We start from the raw sequence: 22,262 nt of genomic DNA, 5'->3' as shown, positions 1-22,262 counted from the left end.
TGACGTGCTTTTGCTCTTTTTCTGAAAATTAGTGGTTCACAAGTTATTTAAGGTGGATAGTTTTATCTGAAGAGTAGGTACTGTATAAATATGTATTATTTAATTTATTATTTGTAATTTAATCTGTAATTTGTTATCAGTATATTTAACAACAACTGTAAAATCTGTAAAACCAGATAATAATAGCCCGGGAGGTAGTGTCAAATTTGACCGGAGCATTTTAGCATGACTGATTTCTTTTTATTTAGTTAGGTGTTTCAAAGCTTATTAACAAATGATGTGTCAGCTGGCCCAAAACCGGGGATTTTAGACAAGAAAAGGTAAAACAAGGGGTTTACAAGTCTTAATAGCCTTGCTTACTTGGCTCCTAGCTTTCACTCAGGCAATCCGGGTTCAAATCCTAGCGTTGAAATTTTTTTTTGGTTTTAAAATTGACAATTTATTTTGAAAAATTATTATTTTTATAATACCACGTTTTTATTATTTATACGAGACAATATAAAAAAATCTGTATGTCTTTTATAGAATTATGCATAGAACTTATGAAATAGAAATCTGCATTTAATCATAAATATTATGATTGACCTTAATAAGCAAATTTGTTGTACATGAACCCCTGAAGCTTCCTGAGTTAGTACGATCAATCTAAGCGAAAAAAGGGGTTGCCCCCCACTACCCCACCCGACATTTTTTTTATTTTTTTGGACAAACTGTTTTTTCTTAATTTTATATGATGTAGATCCAAAAGATACATACAACCCTAATTTTTCACTTTTCTATCACCAACCCCCATTTTTTAATAGAAATCTAAATATTTCCCTGTTCTCTATAATATATAAAAATGAATGTCGGTCTGTATGAGGAGCGATCAATCAAAACGCAATAAATCCTGTTTTTTTTTTTAAATTTGACTTAAATTAACACTAAATAGCTTTGTCATGAAATATATCCAGTGGTCACAGCCAATTCCTTCCAAACGCAATATATCCAATAGAAAATAGCTATCGAAAGTGTGCAAATCAATCAAAACACAATAAATCCAGTATTCCGCTGAATAACGCCCTTATTGAAAAAAAGAAAAAATCTCTGAAACATCTCTTAGAACAGCACTTTGGCGATGACTGGATGAACGATGAGTCTTTAGATTGGTAGAAGAAATCCTTAGCAACAGAAGGCTCCAATAACGAAGAACAACATCAAAACCAATGTGAGTGCCTGAAAGACGACCATGTTGTAGGTGCAAAATATCTAATGTGAAATTATTTTTTGCTTTTATAACTTTTTTAAAATACCATATTTTATATTGTCTCATATTGCTAAGTTTATTATTATTTCATGTTCCCTGGGACCTGCAGCAAACTATGTTTTTAAATCATTCGTATCGGTATAATTCTACTCTTCTTTTTTCACATATCATGAAACATATTGTGCGTTCAATGTTCCAATTTACATAATATAAATATACTATCCTTATTCTTTAAAATATCATCGGATTTAAATTTTTTAATTCAACGGCGAGTAAGTAAGAGGTAACATTTTTGCATTTAACTCCGAATCAGCTTTAGTGGATTTATTGGGTTTTGATTGATCGCTCCTCGTATGTCCCTTATAGAATCGTAAACTATGCATTATTTAATCATATGATGACCTCAAGCAAAGTTGTTGTACATGAACCCGGGAAGGTTTCTGAGTTAATCCGACCAACCTAAGTAATCATGATTTACGCAGACACCCCAAAAACAATATTGTTTATTAGAAAAAAGTATACGCAATACTTTTGAGTACTTTTTGGCTTTCTGGTAATTTTTAGGTATTTCCCTTTTAAACATTATTTAGTTCTAAGGCGGTATGAAGTTTGCCTGGTCAGCTAGTTAATAATAAAAAAATATTATTGGACTAGTTTGGCAAATATAAAAGAGTATAAATCATTAATTTATGAATTTTATATTGTAAGAAAGAAGCGTCAGCTGAATATCTTTTTATTAACTAGCTGACCCGGCAAACTTCGAACCGCCTTAGAACTAAATAATGTTTAAAAGTTGAATACCTAAAAATTACCAGAAAGCCAAAAAATACTCAGAAATATTGCGTATACTTTTTTCTACCAAATGCATAGTTTACGATTCTATAATAGTCGGAGAGACAGAAGCGGATTTTGTGCGTGATAAGTAATATGGAAAAACTATACGGGGATATGTTGAATTAGTTGTGTACATGACTTTCACCAACGACCGGAAACCAGAGTTGGGGCCGAGGGTAGTTAAAAGGGGTCACAACCGCGGATTTTATTATTTTTTTTATGACGCTCATGATCGAGATAGTGCACCAAAATTTAGGAATAAGTAGGTCATGACGTAACTAATTAAAATCTCTAGGGGCGGAACGCTGCGTGGCCGACAAAGGGGTGGGGGTAGGGGTGAATATAAAAAATATAAAGGGTTTTTTGCGACGTTCGTGATTGAGATAGTGGACCAAAATTTGGGAATAAGTAGATCATGACATTACTAAGTAAAATCCCCAGAGCCGGAAACCAGAGTTATGGATGGGGATAGTTATAAGGGGTCAAAGTCGACGTTTTTATTATTTTTTTTGTGACGCTCATGATCGAGAGAGTGCACCAAAATTTGGGAATAAGTAGGTCATGACGTAACTAAGTAAAATCTCCAGGGGTGGCACGCTGCGTGGCCGACAAAGGGGTGGGCAGGGGTGAATACAAAAAATATAAGGGTTTTTTTGCGACGTTCGTGATTGAGAGACTGCACCAAAATTTAAGAATAAGTAGACCATGACATAACTAAGTAAAATCCTCAGAGCCGGAAACCAGAGTTGGGCATGAGGGTAGTTATAAGGGGTCAGAATCGCCGATTTTAGTGACGCTCATGATCGAGATAGTGCACCAAAATTTGGGAATAAGTAGGTCATGAGGTAACTAAGTACAATCTCCAGGGGTGGAACGCTGCGTGGCCGATAAAGGGTTGGGGGTAGGTGTGAATATAAAAAAATTAAGGGGTTTTCTGCGACGTGCTAGATTGAGATAGTGCACCAAAATTTGGGAATAAGTAGACCATGACTTAGCTAAGTAAAATCCCCAGAGCCGGAAACCAGAGTTGGGGATGAGGGTAGTTTTAAGGAGTCAAAGTCGCAGTGTGTATTATTTTTTTTTGACCCGGCACAACATTTGTCCCCCACACGGTGTTCCGCCCCTGGAGATTTTACTTAGTAACGTCATGATCTACTTATTCCCAAATTTTGGTGCACTATTTCGATCATGGACGGCAAAAAAAACCCCATATATTTTTATACTCACCCCTGCCTACCACCCCTTTGTACCCCAAGCAGCGTTCCGCCCCTGAAGATTTTACTTAGTTACGTCATAACCTACTTACTCCCAAATTTTGGTGTCACTATCTCACTATCTCCATCATGAGCGCCACAAAAAAAATAATAAAAACTGTGAATTTACCCCTTATAACTACCCTCGTCCGCCACTCTGGTTTCCGGCTCTGGGGATTTTACTTAGCTAAGTCATGGTCTACTTATTCCCAAATTTTGGTGCACTATCTCAATCACGAACGTCGCAAAAAACCCCTTACATTTTTTTATATTCACCCCTGCCCCACCCCTTTCTCGGCCACGCAGCGTTCCACTCCTGGAGATTTTACTTAGTTACGTCATGACCTACTTATTCCCAAATTTTGGCGCCCTATCTCGATCATGATCGTCAGAAAAAAAATAATAAAAAACGGATCTTTGACCCCTTATAACTACCTTCCTTCCCCACTCTGGTTTCCGGCTCTGGGGATTTTAATTATTATTTATGTCATGGTCTACTTATACCCAAATTTTGGTGTACTATCTTAATCACGAACGTCGCAAAAAACCCCTTATATTTTTTATATTCACCCCTACCCCCACCCCTTTGTCGGCCACGCAGCGTTGAGCCCCTAGGGATTTTCCTTAGGTACGTCATGACCTACTTATTCCCAAATTTTGGTGAATTATCTCGATCATGAGCGTCATAAAAAAATAATAAAAACCGCGACTTTGACCCCTTATAACTACCCTCGGCCCCAACTCTGGTTTCCGGCCGTTGGTGAAAGTCATGTCCACAACTAATTCAACATATCCCCGTATAGTTTTTCCATATTACTTATCACGCACAAAATCCGCTCCCAGCTCTTAGACTATAAGGGACATAGGTACAGACAAACATTCATTTTTATATATTATAGAGAATAGGGAAATATTTAGATTGCTTTTAAAAAATGGGGGTTGGTGATAGAAAAGTGAACTTTTCACTTCCATTTTCACTTAGATTGTTGGTCGTACCAACTCAGGAACCTTCAGGGGTCCTACAACAAATTTGCTTATTAAGATCAATCATAATAATATGATCAAATGGATAGTTTGCGATTCTATAAAAAACATACAGATTTTTTATATTGTCTCGTATAAATAATACTAACGTGGTATTATAAAAATAATTATTTTTAAAAATAAAATGTCAATTTTAAAAACAAAAAACATTTTCAACGCCAGGATTTGAACCCGGAATGCCTAAGTGAAAGCTTGGAGCCAAGTAATCAAGGCTATTAAGACTTGTAAGTCATGTAGATAATTATTTGACATATGTTGTAGCGTTTTTCCATCAAGTTTCATATTTTACCTTTTCTTGTCTAAAATCCCCGGTTTTGGGCCAGCTGACACATAATTTGTTAATAAGCTTTGGAACATCTAACTAAATAAAAAGAAAACAGCCATTCTAAAATGCTCCGGTTAATTTTGACACTACCTCCAGGGCTATAATCTTTAATGATTGATGCGGAAATTCTAAATAAAAAAAATAATAAATTACCTTATTTGTATAGAGGTTCACAATGTTAGAAGCAAACTGTGCTGGAATATGAAAAATTTAATATCTGGGTAGAATATTTTCACTTTTGTATCACTATTTTTAGCTACAATAGGTAAATGTTTTTACCCACGATGAAATTTAAATGTTTTAATTGTTACAAAAGCTGGGAGCTTAATGACTTTGTCAATATATACGTCTAAGGACGAAGCCCTATTAGTGCGTTGCTTTGAGATGTGTTGCGACGTCGTAATGTAACAACGCATTGGGACGAGGCCCTATTAGTGCATTGCTCTGCGTTGCGTTATCTCAGTGTCATTTTCATATAATTTTTAACGTGTTATTTTGTTACTATTATTACGCCAACGCAGAAATAAACGTAGAAACTATGGAAGATTCTGGATGTCTTCTTTATTTATGTTTTATATAAATAAGAAATTGTGAAAAACTTCTATGAAAACTACGCTGCGAGAACGCAACGCATCGCAACGCACTAATGGAGCCTCGCCCTAACCGATATCGTGGTAAAATTTTAAATTTTTCACAAAAAATTTAAACACTGCGAAAAAAAAGCCGAGGTCAACCTCGACTTCTTATCAGTGATATTTAAAACCACTATAATTAATTTCAGTTAAACCGCTATAAAATTAATTTTTTCTGGAGCTATTCTCTTCAATGTTTAAATTGTTTTTGTGTTTAACTAGTCATTTAGCTTTTGCTACTATAACTCGTTTTAAAACTAGCACGAGTAATTCAAATTTACCGCACCGTAATGCTTGTTTGTAATTGGATTAACCGTAAGCAAGTTTACTCCACCAAATTATGAAATTTTGACACTATTGACATTTATGAAATTTTCACAGTATTGGTATTAAAAGTACAAGTTAATTTAAAGTACAAGTAAAGTATAGGTTAATTGAGTTATACCGGCGATTTTTTGTGTTTTCTGTGTTATTCCTTTAGTTTTTAAATTTTGAGTCTAAAGGCTATAGCGGGATAAGATGGTCAAAATTGCACCAGGCTAGATTCAGTTTTTGGGTTATCCATTCGAAAAGATATATTTGAAAACTCACTCAGCCAAATGTTTAAGTCCCTAGGTGCTTCTGGGGGTCCGCTATGGAAAAAAACGTGTTTTTTCGAAAATACTTTTTTTCAGACGCTGTATTAACGCAAAAAATCTGAAAAAATTCACGAAGGCGTATCTTTACAACACAAATCTGCTTGATTTTTTTCAGATTTTTATCAATAAAATTGAGCCCAGGAAAATTTTTTGAAATTTTCAGAAATTTTTTAGGTTATGTTGGAAATTTTTCGCCAACTTTAAAATAATGTTTTTTTGTTAAATTTTTTTTGTTCTTTCAAATGGCATAGGCATCAATATGATTTTTTCGACGTGGAAAATACTTAAAAATCGAAAAAACTGTTTTTTTTGGCATTTTTCTGAAGTTTTTGGCTCATAACATCAACAACAATCAGCTAAATTAAATCATTTACATTTTTATATGATCATTTACCTTTACAACCAAAGTCAGCTATTAAAACTTATTTTTTCCCTACAGCCTGCACAAAAATCCAAAAACCCCGTTTTCGGCATTTTTACTAAATACCCTCAAAAAGCAGCCAAAAATTAATTTTTTTAACGTTTAAAAAATTAAAGTTTTGTTGTTATCGATAGAATGTAATACAATTAATACTTAAATAAATTATTTGTTTGCACGATTATTTGAATTTCATATATAATAATATCGTCTCACTAAGGGTACCCTGCCATAGGCTTATAAAAAATTAATTTATATAAAATAAAGTAACTTTTTTAACGTTTAATTTTTCGACTCATAACCTCAACAACATACAGCTAAATAATGATCATTTACATTTTTATATGTATTCTTACCTTTACAATTAAAATCAGCTACTAAAACTTATTTTTTTCCTACAGCCTGCACAAAAATCCAAAATCCCCGTTTTCGGCGTTTTTACTAAATAGCCTCAAAAATCAGTCAAAAAATAATTATTTTTTATATAAAATATAATTATATAAAATATAAAAAATATAAATATAAAAATAATAATTACATTAAAATAAAACTTTTGTAGTGTTCGATATAAAATGTACCCCTTTTATAAAAATGCTTAATGCGGTTGTGATTTTCAAAGCGTGCTTAGATTAAAAAAATCACGCCATTTTGATGCCGTACGCAGCGAAGCGCTTCTAGCCACGTTTTTTGGGGATAAAGTTAGGAAAAAGTCAGTCCTCAATGTACCTGCCGTCAAAGCCACTAACTACTTTTTTAAAAATCTTTTTATTAAACGTTAATGAGAAATTATAATTTAACAAAATTATTAAATTATTTGAATTACTTAATTGATTAAATAGTGCAACCTAAAGAGTGCAGAGTGTTTAAAGGGATTAATAAATTAATTATTAAAAAGTTACTACGCAATCATGAAATTACAAAAGTCAAATTCAAATTAATATACAGCATGGTGAAATGAAAGGAATAAATTCGTTATTTCGTAAACTGGCGACTTTAAGGAAAACTCCCGAAACGGGTCGAGTGTGATGCGAGTGACGTCATTCATCTGGGCGTGATGACGTAATCGATGATTTTTTAAAATGAGAATATGGGTCGTATGCCAGCTCATTTGAAAGGATATTCAGTTCTCTATTCAGTAATATAAACACTTACATAATTATTTATACAGGGTGGACAAATAAAAAATTTTGAATTAAATTAATTTACATAAAAAGAAGAATTTAAGTAATTTATTTACTTCAAAATATATTTTACTGCTGTTAGAAGACAGAAGAAAATGTTTGAGATATGAACATTGCTTTTCACTTAAATTAAATGTTCAAGCCAGCTGCTGCCAGCCGCCCGCCTCTTGGAAGTTTGAACATTTAATTTAAACGAAAAGCAATGTTTATTTTTCTAAAAAACATTTTTTTCCGTTTTCTGAATGTAAAATATGTTTTGAATTAAATAAATTACATACATTATTTTTTTTGTAAATTAATTTATTTCAAAAAAGATTTTTTTGGTCACCCTGTATAAATAATAATGTTACTGTTCATACTACTAAACAGAGCATTAAATAACCTTTCAAATAACCAAATGACAGTAAAGTCCCAGTGATTGGCTGTATATACCATAGTTAAAAAACTTACACAGAAGTAAAAAACTTCGGTTTGTATAATGGTATAAAATTCTACTAAAAAACTTTTAAAAAAGTCATTGAAATAGATTATAGAAAAACATCATAACGTTCTCGATCTAGTCAGATCATCTTCAGGGACATTATGTATAGTAATTGAAACTAGCCCACTAGTTTATATATTAGTCTTCAAAATTACATAAATATTTATTAAAATTGTGCTTTTGAAATGTGACACAATGTCGATGTTAATGGATTTTACTATTAGTATTCAAAAGCAGCATCCCTGCTCGAAAAACTGAAGGGGTACTTGTCAAGACGAGTTCGAGGTAAAGACGAAATTCGGTCTGTGTCACTCGTCTTGACAAGTACCCTTTCAGTTTTTCGAGCAGGGAAGCCATGCTGCTTTTGAGTACTAATAGTAAAATCCATTGATATCGACATTGTGTCGCATTTCAAAAGCACAATTTTAATAAATAATTATGCAGTTTTTAAGAGTATATCGTTGATTGGGAAGAATAGTATGATAAGTCAAAAATGCTTCATTTTTAGTTTATATCAACAAACTACTCAAAATAAATGGATCTATGATGGAGAAAAGTATTGTAAGTGCAGTTTAAACGACAAGCACTAGAGAGCTCTGTGACCAAGTATGGCATCTCCCACTTCCACACAACCGGTGTGGAGAAGACTCGGGTAACTCAGTTGTCTACAGTTCGTGCTAAGCTTAGGTCATTTTTATTCAATCAATACTATTATAAGTCAAAATATTAACACTGCTTGCATCTTATTAGTGAATATTTTTGGAGCAAGAGAATTATATTTCAAAATATCATACTCTTCTTTAACAGGTAAGCATTTATTTTTATTATAATTTTGGTCAGTATGATGATTACAAATAATATGATACTCTTGAATAAAATAAGTACACCTGTGGGCATTTTATCTTTATTTCATTTTGAGTTAACATAGTTTTGAATATAATTTTGCGCTAAGTATAACGTGATATTTTTAGTTAACATTGTCTTCAACATAATTTAACTCAAATCCAAGAAATGATTTCGTTTTATCATTCTATTCCTTAAAATTTTTTTTTCTTACTAGATACTTAATAACGCATTTTTTTTCATACGCAGGAGAAAAAATTCGTGTTTGCAAATCCTTCTTTATGGCAACTCTTTGCATTAACTCTTAAGTAATTAAGACCATTTTTCGCAAACAAAATAATAAAGTAAATGGAATAATACAGGCAGATAATCGAGGTAGACATGGAAAACATAGCAGTGTCCCTGAGGCGTTGAAAGAAGAAGTGCGTAGTAATATTCGATCTATTCCTCGGATGGAGAGCCACTACTGCCGATTTCAATCAAAGAAAGAATACATTGAAGAAGGAAAAACTATTGCCGACCTGCACAGAGATTATGAGCAGCGTTGTAAAGAACTCGGGAAACCTAACGTAAACTACTTGATGTACTCCAATATATTCAAAGGAGAGTTTAATTTATCTTGTTTTGTTCCAAAGAAAGATACGTGTGATTTTTGTCAGGGTTTTACTAATGCCTCCGAGGTAGAAAAACAAGAACTTCAGGAACAGTACAATAACCATATTGATGACAAAGAACTGGCAAGAAAAGAGAAGGACATGGATAAAAATTCTCCGGATAAAATTGACGTTGTTTATGATATGCAGGCAGCATTGCCATATCCACAAAGGGACTCGTCTTCTTTTTATTATGTATCAAAACTAAGTGTGTATAATGTAACATTGTATGAGCTTAAAAGTACGGAAGCAATGTGCTTTATATGGCACGAAGGTCTTGCTCACAGAGGTGCAAATGAAGTGGGTTCGCGCGTTTGGAATTATTTGCAGTCTGTGAACGCCAAAAATACTAAAATGGTGGATGTATTTTATACTGACAACTGTTTCGGACAAAATAAGAACCGCTCCGTATTTGCTTTATACATCTATGCAGTTTCTATTCTGGAAAATATTAGGTCCATCACCCATAAATTTTTAATTAGTGGTCATACTCAGAACGAGGGAGACCACGTTCATTCTGTAATTAGAACGTTCAATTTATAGAACATATATAGTGTTATAGAACGTTTACGTACCAGATAGATATGTAACATTGGTTAGACAAGCAAAGAAGCATGGAAATCCATTCAATGTACATGAAATTAGTCATGAGAAATTTTATGATCTAAAACAACTATCAAGTGATATGGGCATGAAGGATTATTTTAAGACGGAAGAACGTGGGTCAGTCCCTCTCTCAGGAATATGCGTTTTAAAATTTACCAAATAAAATCCTAGTCACCTGCTATATAAAATGTCGTACAAAGAACAGGAATTTAAAACCATAAACGTTCTTCAAAGCAAACGACGAATTCCATCAGCACGTGACGTTACTCTAAAACAAACTTACAAGAAGAAAGTGGGAATAAGTGAAAAAAAGAAAGCTGGCCTGCTCCCTCTTTTTGAAAAGAAAAAAAATATTTATAGCAAATTTTTTGGTTTTTTATATTGGTATTGTACTATAACTGCGATTTTTTTCATTCATTGTTGTTTAAATTCTAATAAAACATTTAAATTGTTCCGTTTTATTGTCCCTAGTAACCTTATAATTGTGAAATAGTACAAAATTTTTATGAAGAAAAGTATTATAACTCAAAATGGGGATGAAAAATATGAGTTGGGGGTGGTATATGGATTGGATGTAAAACCCATATTGTCAGTTAATACTGTAAGTTTTAATTATTCTGATGAAAAGGATATTTAATATTGTATTGCTTAAGTAATCCGATCTCGTAACCCATCTCAATCTTTAATTGTCTTTTCTGAAAACTTAATGTTTTTTAAATATCATACTATTCTTCCCAATCAACGATATATCAACTAGTGGGCTAGTTTCAATTACTACACAGAATGTCACTGAAGATAATCTGACTAGATCGAAAACGTTCTGATGTTTTTCTATAATCCATTTGGATCACTTTTTTAAAATGTTTTTGAATAAAATTTTATATCATTTTACAAACCGAAGTTTTTTACTTATTTGTAAGTTTTTCAAATAACCCTTATTCTCACGCCCAGATGGATGAAGTCACTACTAGTATGATATGTATGCCAACAATCACAAAAATATCGACCTTTTGGGATTTTTCCTTACAAAAGCCGACAGTTTAAGAAATAACGAATTTATTCCTTTCATTTGCATCATACTGTATACTAATTTGAATTTTGTAATTTCATTATAAATCCCTTTAAACAGTGCACTCTCTAGGTTGCACTATTTAATCGATTGAGTAATTCAAATAATTTAGTAATTTATTTAAATAATAATTCCTCATTAACGTATAATAAAAAGAATTTTATTACGTTGGTAGAAAGTGGCTTTGGCGGCAGGTACTTGAGGACTGAGTTTTTCCTGAGTATTTCCCAAAAACGTGGCTAGAAGCGCTTCCTTGCGTACGGCACCAAAGTGGCGTCCTTTTTTTAACCTAAGCACGCTTTGAAAATCACAACCGCAACGAGCATTTTATAAAGGGGAAACATTTTCTATCGAACACGACAATAATTTTATTTTTTAAACGTTAAAAACATTAAATTCTTGATTTTTTTATTTTTTTATAAGCAGGGTACCCTTAGTGGGACGGAAATTCAAATAGTCGTACAAACAAATCATTTATTTAAGTATTAATTGTATTACATTCTATTGATAACAACAAAATTTTAATTTTTAAACGTTAAAAAAATTATTTTTTTACTAATTTTTGAGGCTATTTAGTAAAAACGCTGAAAGAAGAGGTTTTTGGATTTTTGTGCAGGCTGTAGGAAAAAAATAAGTTTTAATAGCTGATTTTGATTGTAAAGGTAAGAATGCATATAAAAATGTAAATTATCATTAATTTAGCTGTATGTTGTTAAGGTTATGAATAGAAAACTTCATAAAAATGCCAAAAAAAAAACAGTTTTTTTCGATTTTTAAGTATTTTTCACGTCGAAAATGATATTGGTGCATATGCCATTCGAAAGAACGGAAAAATTTTAACAAAAAAACATTATTTTAAAGTTGGCGAAAAATTTTAAACATAACCTAAAAAATTTCTGAAAATTCAAAAAAAATTTCTGGGCTCAATTTTAACGCTAAAAATCTGAAAAAAATCAAGCAGCTTTGTTTTATTAAGATAATCTTTCGTGAATTTTTTCAGATTTTTTGCACCAATACAGCGTCTGAAAAAAATTGTTTTCAAAAAAACACGTTTTTTTCCATAGCGGACCCCCAGAAGCACCTAGGGACTTGAAAATTTGGCTGGGTGGGTTTTCAATTATATCTTTTCGAATGGATAATCCCAAAACTAAATCGAGCCTGGTGCAATTTTGACCATCTTATCCCGCTATAGCCTTTATATAACAAAACGTTGTTTTTAGAACTCTTGAGTGACGTGTTATTAGTGAGATTTTTGAGTTTACTGCTCCTAGTTTAAAAACAGGGTATAGGGTATAGTACCTTGGCATTTATTATGGTAGATTTATAATAGTTATTTATGAAACAGTTCGTGAAGTAGGCTTTTTGCGAACGCACGCGATGTTTAGAGCACGGGCGACAGCGGAGCGAGTGCTATACATCGCGTAAGTTTGCAAAAAGTACTTCACGTACAATTCCATACAATATTTTATTTACGATAAACAAACAAAAAAAAAGAATGTGTGTGTACTTTGTACGCACGTAAGAAGTTATACTTCTATTATATGATTATATGATTATAAACGAAATTAATATACTTTTTATTTATATTTTATTTAAATATTAAATTAATTTATACTTACTACTTCTCAAACATTTTTATTAAAACAGTGCCAAAAATTAAAATAATAAAAAAATAAAACACACACAAGTACATTAAAAATGCCACAAATGATTTCTGAACATTAATTGTCGGAAAATTTTTTAACTAAATACGTATTTTCTGAAAATAAAATTATATAATAAATATACTTACAGTCATAAAATGTATAAAAAAAAATAAAAAAATAAAAGTTTCTATTGGGATTCGAACCAACTTACCAAGCGGCTGGTATTTGCGTTGTATTTTGAGTCACCCGCATTAAAACTTCGCCACAGAGACAGCTTGTCATTATGTGCGAAGATCGTCTAACTAAACAGATTAACCTTTTGACATTTTTAACTTATGTAAATCAAATTATTTTGATTTTGAATTGAAATGATTTAGAATTGAAAAAATACAACAAAACATAGAGTAAGAAAACAATATATTAGGTGAATATTATTTAAATAAAAGTATTACATACTACTTATGTATTTTGGTAGGTTCAAGGTAGGTATCGGAGCCCGTATAACGACTAATAAATTTCGCAATCACTTGCGTCGTGCAAAGTGGCTATGTTCAAATATCATAACAAAATTTGATCAACTATTTATAAAACACTTACCAGTGAAAGATTCTTTAGCTCTGAATAAGAGAGATCTGCGGCACTCATACTAGTCACAGTTTGATGAGCTTTCACATTGGCATGCAACAATCATCTCTTCTATGTAAATAAGTCCAAAAATATAATATGAAAACTATTTAAAAAGGCAGTATAACCATTAACTAACTTTTTGTTTGTTTGTTTCTCTTCCAACAAATTTTAAAACGCAACAAGCATACATTATAACCAAACCACAGTCCCACAGCTGTGCCACAGCTGCCATATTGGATAATTTTTGTCATGTCATTTGAACATCCAATCAGAACAAAGTTATAATGCGCATGCGCCCGGTCGCTAGGTTTTCCCATATAAAATTTCACCGTCATTACGCCCGTAAAGAAGTATAACTTCAAAAACTGTAACTCTTCGTCACTGGAATTCATTTCTATTTTACAATTTTTAGAACATTGACATTTAAAAATTCTAACTTCTTTCAAACTACAAAACTGCCAAAACTTTTGTTGTAATTTATTGCTCACATGTCATCACCATGACAATGCGAAAGTTAAGGATATTTGATTATATGAAAGCGTGCCAAAAACAGTGCGAAAAAGTAAATCCCATTTAAAATACATTGTTACTTCATGCACACTTTAAATCTTTCACGCACTGCTATCTATAATGACAGTTTTCACAAACTAAAAACTTATACCTACATAATATAAAATATTTTGCCCGTTTTATAAATTTTTTTCTTTTCACCAGGAAAGTGTACCAATAAGTTTTCAATTTAAAAATCTTTTAGTAATATTTTTAATATTTTCAATATTAATAATTTACTATTAGGATTGAAAACTACTTCGTCTTCAATGTCAGATAGCGCTAGCCACCTACTATCATCACTTCAGTTGCAATGGGTGGGAAAACCTCTCGATGCGAATCAGTTAAAATATGGAGAACAGTGCCTACGTTCCTTCCAATGAAGGCTCCAGTAAGAGCCGAAAATCGCGATTCAAGGGACTGGACTGCACTCCGTATTCTAATTGAACAGTAAGATTGTTTTGCCTTCGCATTTCAACTGAATAAAAATGGTATACATTTTTATTTTTTTTCTTTTCATTTGTAGTTTAATTTGTAAAATCTCTGTCATTTTTGGGAAAAACGTATGTACACAACATGATAAGGCTCATTTTTATATAAAATCTACACAAAAAAAAATCGTCGTAATAATTTGAAATTTTATTTTCAGTTTTACTCAACGTGGTATCTCGACCAGCCATGAATGAAGTTTACCTGATCATAATTTCCTATTTTATACTAGTTACTTTCGTTATTCTTGAGGTAAGTCACACATATGAATATCCATTATAAAAGATACACAGGGTGTCCCGAAAAGATTGGTCATAACTTATACCACACATTCTGTAGTCAAAAATAGTTCGATTGAACCTAACTTACCTTAGTACAAATGTGCTCAAAAAAATGTTACAGCCCTTTGAATTTGCAAAATGAAAATCGATTTTTTCAATATATCGAAAACTATTAAGGTGATACAGTAGCGATCAACAGGTAGCCAAAACGCGTTTCAAGATTGCGGCTGTAATTTTGAATATTTTTTCGAGATATTTGGCACACGTATTCGTAATATAATAAAGAATGGCGGTACAGAGCCCAATTTGAAAAATATATTAAAATGTGGAAATTACTCTGTAATTTAATACAGTATTAAAAAAAAACGAGCCTGTGCCGCCATTAAGCAGAACAAAAAAATACACTTTCTTCAAATAAACTTTTTTATCCGATGCCTAGATTTTGTGTCATTTTGGAACTACTAATGAAATAAAAAATTTTAGTAGTTCCAAAATGACACAAAATCTAGGCATCGGATAAAAAAGTTTATTTGAAGATAGTGTATTTTTTTGTTCTTCTTAATGGCGGTACAGGCTCGTTTTTTTAATATTGTGTTTAATTACAGAGTAATTTCCACATTTTAATATATTTTTCAAATTGGGCTCTGTACCGCCATTCTTTATTATATTACGAATACGTGTGCCAAATATCTCGAAAAAATATTCAAAATTACAGCCGCAATCTTGGAACGCGTTTTCGCTACCTGTTGATCGATACTGTTTCCTCTTAAAGATTTTTTATTGAAAATGGATATAAATCATTCTTATGGCAGGATCATCTTAAAACAAAATTATAGTGAGATTTGTCCACCCCATAAAAATTTTATGGGGTTTTTGATCCCTTAAACCCCCCAAACTTTTGTGTACGTTACAATTCATTCATTATTGTGGTACCATTATAGTCCAGAAAGCCACTGCGCATCCGCTAGGAAAAATATTCTAATTCGGATTTTTTGCACAATCTTACTTAAAAAGGACTCCTTTTAACAAATTTGCATGTTGCCAGGACCAAAAGGTGGTCAAAAATTTTTTAAACGTTTTTTTTTTGGTTTTTTTTCCTAAAATTATTTTTTTTGCATGGAAAAAAGTTTTTTTTAGATTTTTTGGATCATTCCAAACAGAAAAGGCCTTTAGTGACTTTTTTCTAAAATTGAGAGTTTTTGACATATAAGCGATTAAAAATTGAAAAATTGCGAAATCGGCCATTTTTAACCCTCATAAACTATGTGAAAAACTAAAAATTTGAATGTTGCCAAGGTAGGTGGATATTATTTAAACATCGGTTGATGAAATCCCGAAGAGTTTTTTGCAATACAATATTCAAAACTCCTTTGTTTTTTAATTGCTAATCAAGCGTGCGCGACACTATTTTCCACCGACAGTATGGTGCAAATGAAAGGAATAAATTCGTTATTTCGTAAACCGGCGACTTTAAGGAAAAATCCCGAAACAGGTCGATTTTTATTTTTAAGTTATGATATTGTGGCATATATGGTATACTAGTGACGTCATCCGTCTGGGCGTGATGACGTAATCGATGATTTTTTTTAAATGAGAATAGGGGTCGTGTGGTATCTCACTTGAAAGGTTCTTCAATTCTCTATTCAGTAGTGTAATTATTTACATAATTATTTATACAAGGTGTCCTTCTACTTCTTTTTTTGTCAAATAATTTAATTTAATAAAAATTTTTGGACACCCTGTATAAATAATTATGTAAATGATTATATTACCGAATAGAGAATTGAAGAACCTTTCAAATGAGCTAGCACACGACCCCTATCCTTATTTAAAAAAATCATCGATTACGCCATCACGTCCAGATGGATGACGTCACTAGTATACCATATATGCCACAATATCATAACTTATAAATAAAAATAGACCTGTTTCGGGATTTTTCCTTAAAGTCGCTGGTTTACGAAACAACGAATTTATTCCTTTCATTTGCACCATACTGTCGGTGGAAAATAGTGTCGCGCACGCTTGATTAGCAATTAAAAAACAATGGAGTTCTGAATATTGTATTGCAAAAAACTCTTCGGGATTTCATCAGTCGATGTTTAAAGAATATCTACCTACCTTGGCAACATTCAAATTTTCAGTTTTTCACATAGTTTTTGAGGGTTAAAAATGGCCGATTTCGCAATTTTTCAATTTTTAATCGCTTATCTGTGAAAAACTATCAATTTTATAGAAAAGTCACTAAAGACCTTTTCTGTTTGGAATGATCCAAAAAATCTAAAATAACTTTTTTCCATACAAAAAAAAATAATTTTAGGAAAAAAACAAAAAAAAAACGTTTAAAAAAGTTTTGACCACCTTTTGGTCCTGGCAACATGCAAATTTGTTAAAAGGAGTCCTTTTTAAGTAAAATTGTGCAAAAAATCCGAATTAGAATATTTTCCCTAGCGGATGCGCAGTGGCTTTCTGGACTATTAGTTAAACACAATATTTTTAAAACTTTTTTGCCTCTTAGTCTTTTTTTGACAAGTCACCTTTTATCGATATGTGGGTATGTGGCTTCTTTTTCAAAATATATAGGGGAGTGCAATTAGAACCAAAAATTGCATTGTTTTTTTTTGGATAAGCCAGTTTTTATCGAGAGGCGGCTTCTTTTTTAATATATATACATAAAAATTTTATGGGGGTTTTGTTCCCTTAGACCCCCCAAATGTGTGTGTACGTTCCAATTAAACTATTATTGTGGTACCATTAGTTAAACACAGTGTTTTTAAAACTTTTTTGCCTCTTAGCCTTTTTTTGATAACTCACCCTTTATCGAGATGGGGCTTCTTTTTCAAAATATACCCAAAAAGGTAAGTTATAAATAAATTTTCAGATTATTAACAGGTGTCTATAATCATACTTAACCATATACAAAAATATGTAAATAACCATTTAACCTTCCCCAAATGATTTCAAGGCAGTGGGGTATCAGCGTTCTCAATAATAGTTTATACATAAAACTAGGCATTAATTAATTACATTAATTTCGTTGATTATGAATTAGTTTTTGATATAATTAGAAAATATTCCTAAAATATTTTAGTTGTTAGCTTTATAGCTTTATAAATTCATTGTATAAGTCTTTTTAACCCCGACCAATACTGCAAAATTGTTGTATGTATATATTCGGTAGGATTCTATTAAAAGACCTCAATTAAAATGCATTCCATAAAACCCAACTTTCTAAAGCATCGAACTACTCTAGAATTGTAAAGTTTTCCACAAAATTTGCTTCGACAAAATTCAAAACTTGATTTTCTAACTGAATGAAATCTACTTTTATTTATATTCCGAGTGGTGCGTTAGTTTTGCACAGCTAACGTTGCATGAGAGGAATAATATTTATGTCCAACTTGTAGATATTACTTTTCGAATGAAAAGGTTGCTATGCGAAGAGAAACGCACAATACAAAACTCTGTTTTCAATAAGAATTCTTATGAGACAGGAAATATGAGAGGAAGTATATTACAATTTCAAAGATTTATTTGAAGTCAGATGTCAAGAATAAATCTGGATAGTATAGGAAACATTATACATTTTACATATAGTCCAGAGAAATAAGATTTTTCTCTTGAAGCATCCCCCTCCAGGCAAAAAATAATTTTTTTGAGTAGTATGGACACCTATAATTTTTTTTATTAACTCCACATTTATTACAATCTATCTATATAATCTTAACCTAAATGTTTAGATAGATAACAGACAATAAGTAATAGGACTGACAATAATTAGGAATGACATGTAGGGAGGCATCCAGTGATGCACCCCTTTTTTAAAACTTAGCCTACAACACTGACTATTTCTGACATAAACTTATACACATTAATTTAGTACCTATTGTTCACTTAACTCTAACGGAACTTTTCGTTTTAACCTACGAACAGTACGCAGTTTATTCACTAAACTTTTTGCTAATACGTTTGGATGCACTTTAAGTTTCTCTGTATGTTTTTTTGCGAACTTTTTGATGTCATCTTTGACGTATGGTAGTCCGGCGTCCCGATGAATGGCTTCATTGGTTATGAACCATGGAACTCCTAGTATTGATCTCAACATTTTGGACTGAAATCTTTGTATGATTTCAATGTTGGAATATGCGGCGGTTCCCCATAATTCTATCCCATAAGTCCACACTGGTTTTAGGATGGATTTGTAGATTAATATTTTATTTTCAGTTGATAGTTTTGAGTTTTTGCCCAACAGAAAATATATGGTTCTTAACTTATGACCCAGTTGTTTTCGCTTAGTAAATATATGCTTCCTCCAGTTTAATTTTCTGTCCAAGTACATACATACCTAGATATTAGGGTGGTGCAACAACAGTCAAGTTGATAATTCCGTATCGATATAGGGCGGAAAAGTTGCGGTTGGTAATTACAAGAAAAACAAAAAAAGAAATATTCAAATCGGACTTTATCTTCCGATCCCGCAACGGACCTAAAGATTATGAAAATAATGAAATTTTACCTTTTTTTCAAAAAATTTTATTTATCCTTCGAGTACGTTTTATTTATCGCTATAGTGAAATTTATTTAAACTTTGCATGGTTGAGTACTAAAAAAAATTGTTTTACGCATTTAACGGATATTTTCCGATCCTGCAAGGTCAATCGAAATCTATAAAAAATTGAAATTTTTGATGATTTTGAAAAATTAAAAAACATTTAGTTATCCCATTTTTTTTTTGTTACATTGTGAAGCTCTTCGCTTGTTTAGATATTGTATGACAATATTTAAACAACCCATATCTTAAAACGAGCAGGTGGTTGCACTTCTAGCTCTACACGCACCCTTGTCTCCAACCAACCAATAAGTGTGTGTTTTTTACATTATTTACATATGTACATTTATTTTTCATCTGTTTGTGTCCAGCTCTCAAACACCAATTTTGCATTGTGATTTCTTGATAAAATCTGGCAGCATGGACCTTGATTTAAGTGTTGTCCTGATGCATCCATCTCTTGATTGAGGCCCACATACATTAGTATTAGACGATGCTTCCGTGGCCAACTTTAGACACCGCTCATCAGCTGGCTTGTGGCAGGGATAATTTTGTACATACATCCCAGTCTTACATGTCGCCCGATGTAATACATGGAGTTATATCTTCATCTGAAACTCTTCGAGGAAGTGGTGGAGAAGATAGTTTTGCATCATTACAGTCTATTATTTTAGTTTAGTCCTGTGCTTCAAACTTTCAAGTCGTAGGGAGAAAGTAAACACATTATAGATAGCTAGGGCCAAGAAGAGTGTTAAAAGTCGGACAGACTAAAGCCAAGAGCAAAAGTATTAAGTATTAGAAATTTCATCCCCCCTACTTTAAATTTTCAAACAGAGGACTACACTGAAATAATAGACTGGAATGTTACAAAACTGTCTTCTCCAAAAATTCTTCGAAGAGTTTCAAATGAAGATATAACTTCTTGCATTACATCGGTAGACATGCCAGACTGGAATTTACAAAACTATCCCTGCCACATGCAAGCTGACGAGCGCTGTCTGAAGTTGCCCACGGAAGCATCGTCTAATGCTATTATGTGGGCCCCAATCAGCAGATGGATTCATCAGGAATACATTTAAATCAAGGTCCATGCTGCCAGATTTTACCAAGAAATCACAATACAAAGTTGATGTTTAAGAACTGGACACAAACAGATAAAAAAGAAATGCACCTATGTAAATAATTTAAAAAACACACACTCATTGGTTGGTTGGATAGAGGGTGCGTGTGAAGCTAGAACTGCAACCACCCCCTCGTTTTGAGTCCTGGGTTGTTTAAATATTGTCACACAATATTTAACAAGCGAAGAGCTTCACAATGTAACAAAAAAATGAGATAACTAAATGTTTTTAATTTATCAAAATCATCAAAAATTTCAAATTTTTATAGATTTTGATTGACCTTGCGGGATCGGAAAATATTCGTTAAATGCGTAAATCAATTTTTTCTACTACTTTATTATGCAAACTGTAAATAAATTTTACTAAGCGATAAATAAAACGTAGACGAAGAATAAATAAAAATTTTTGGAAAAAAGGTAAAATTTCATTTTTTTCATAATCTTTAGGCCTGTTGCGGGATCGGAAGATAAAGTCCGATTTGAATAATTCTTTTTTTGTTTTTCTTGTAATTACCAATCGCAATTTTCCGCATTATAGCGACACGGAATTATCAACTTGACTTTTTTCGCACCACCCTACTAGATATTTGACTTCATCCCCTTGTGGTATTCCTTTACCGTTTAAGTATACAGCTGGACATGTTTCCCTACGCGTGGTAAATGTTAGGTGTAGCGATTTTGACTCTCCATGTTGTCATCCATTGTTGAATTTTATTTAGATTATTTTGTAAGATTTCTGAGGCTATTTTGGGATTTTTGTTCGATGATAGTATTGCCGTATCATCCGCAAATGTGGCTGTAGTAATATGTGTATCTGTCGGTAAGTCAGCAGTGAATATAAGATATAATATAGGTCCTAGTACACTTCCTTGGGCACCCCAGCAAGAATTTGTTGTATGTTTGTGTATTCATTCTCATACTTTACCTGGAAGTTTCTGTTGGTGATATAGGACTTTAAGAGTATATAGTAATTTGTAGGTAAATTCTGTTTTAGTTTACATAATAGGCCTTTATGCCAGACTTTATCAAATGCCTGGCTTACGTCCAGAAATACCGCCGAGCAGTACCTATTATTTTCAAAGTCCTCGTTGATTCTCTCTAAAATTCTATGTACCTGTTGTATTGTTGATTGTTGTTTTATAAACCCAAATTGGTGTGGTGGTATTAGTTTTTTGTTTTCTAGTATAGGCATTAGCTTAGTAAGTGTCAGCTTTTCAAAAACTTTGGACACCACTGGAAGAAGACTAATAGGATGGTAGGACTGTACACTTTCTGGTTCTTTTCCTGGCTTTAGTATCATTGTTATTTGTGCTAGTTTCTATTGTGATGGGAAATGACCTAATCTCATTATAGAGTTAAATAACTGTGTCAGAAATTGGAAGCCTTTCTCTGGGAGTTGCTGAAGAGTTTTTCCTGTAATCAGGTCGTATCCTGGAGCCTTTTTTGGATCGATGTTGTGTTGTATAATATTTTTTACCTCATTTTTTGTGAATCTTTTTTCAGGAAGTTCTGGTTGATAAGGTTTTGTGAGTATCGAAATAATTTCTTCTTCAGTTTGTAGTGAGTAATTTCCCTCATTTGGTGTAAAGACTTTTTTAAGGTGTCTCGCAAATGTTTCGGCTTTTTCTAGTGGACTTCTCGCCCATTGTCCTGTTTGTGTTCTTAGTGATGGGACTGTATAGTTCGGCCTTCGTAGTGTCCTTGTAGCCTTTTATAACGAGTAGTCAGTGGCTTGAGTTGCATCTAGTTTTTGTAGGTATTCCTGAAAGCTTGCATTT

General features: G+C 32.4%; 1 protein-coding gene across 10 annotated transcripts in view; it reads left to right on the top strand.

The window, feature by feature from the left end:
- The window catches only part of LOC114330194 (adenylate cyclase type 5), a 1,795,244-nt gene that overhangs the window by 1,139,247 nt on the left and 633,735 nt on the right, over positions 1–22,262 (top strand). For all 10 annotated transcript variants that reach the window (XM_050641848.1, XM_050641851.1, XM_050641852.1 and 7 more), the window contains one exon: positions 14,695–14,786. In XM_050641848.1, coding sequence (XP_050497805.1) covers positions 14,695–14,786 — 92 coding nt within the window. The remainder of the gene's footprint in view (positions 1–14,694; positions 14,787–22,262) is intronic.

Source organism: Diabrotica virgifera, chromosome 1 (assembly GCF_917563875.1).
Source record: "Diabrotica virgifera virgifera chromosome 1, PGI_DIABVI_V3a".
NCBI lineage: Eukaryota > Metazoa > Arthropoda > Insecta > Coleoptera > Chrysomelidae > Diabrotica > Diabrotica virgifera.
The sequence above is the reverse complement of the archived record's forward strand: the minus strand, read 5'-3'. Positions and strand labels throughout refer to the sequence as shown.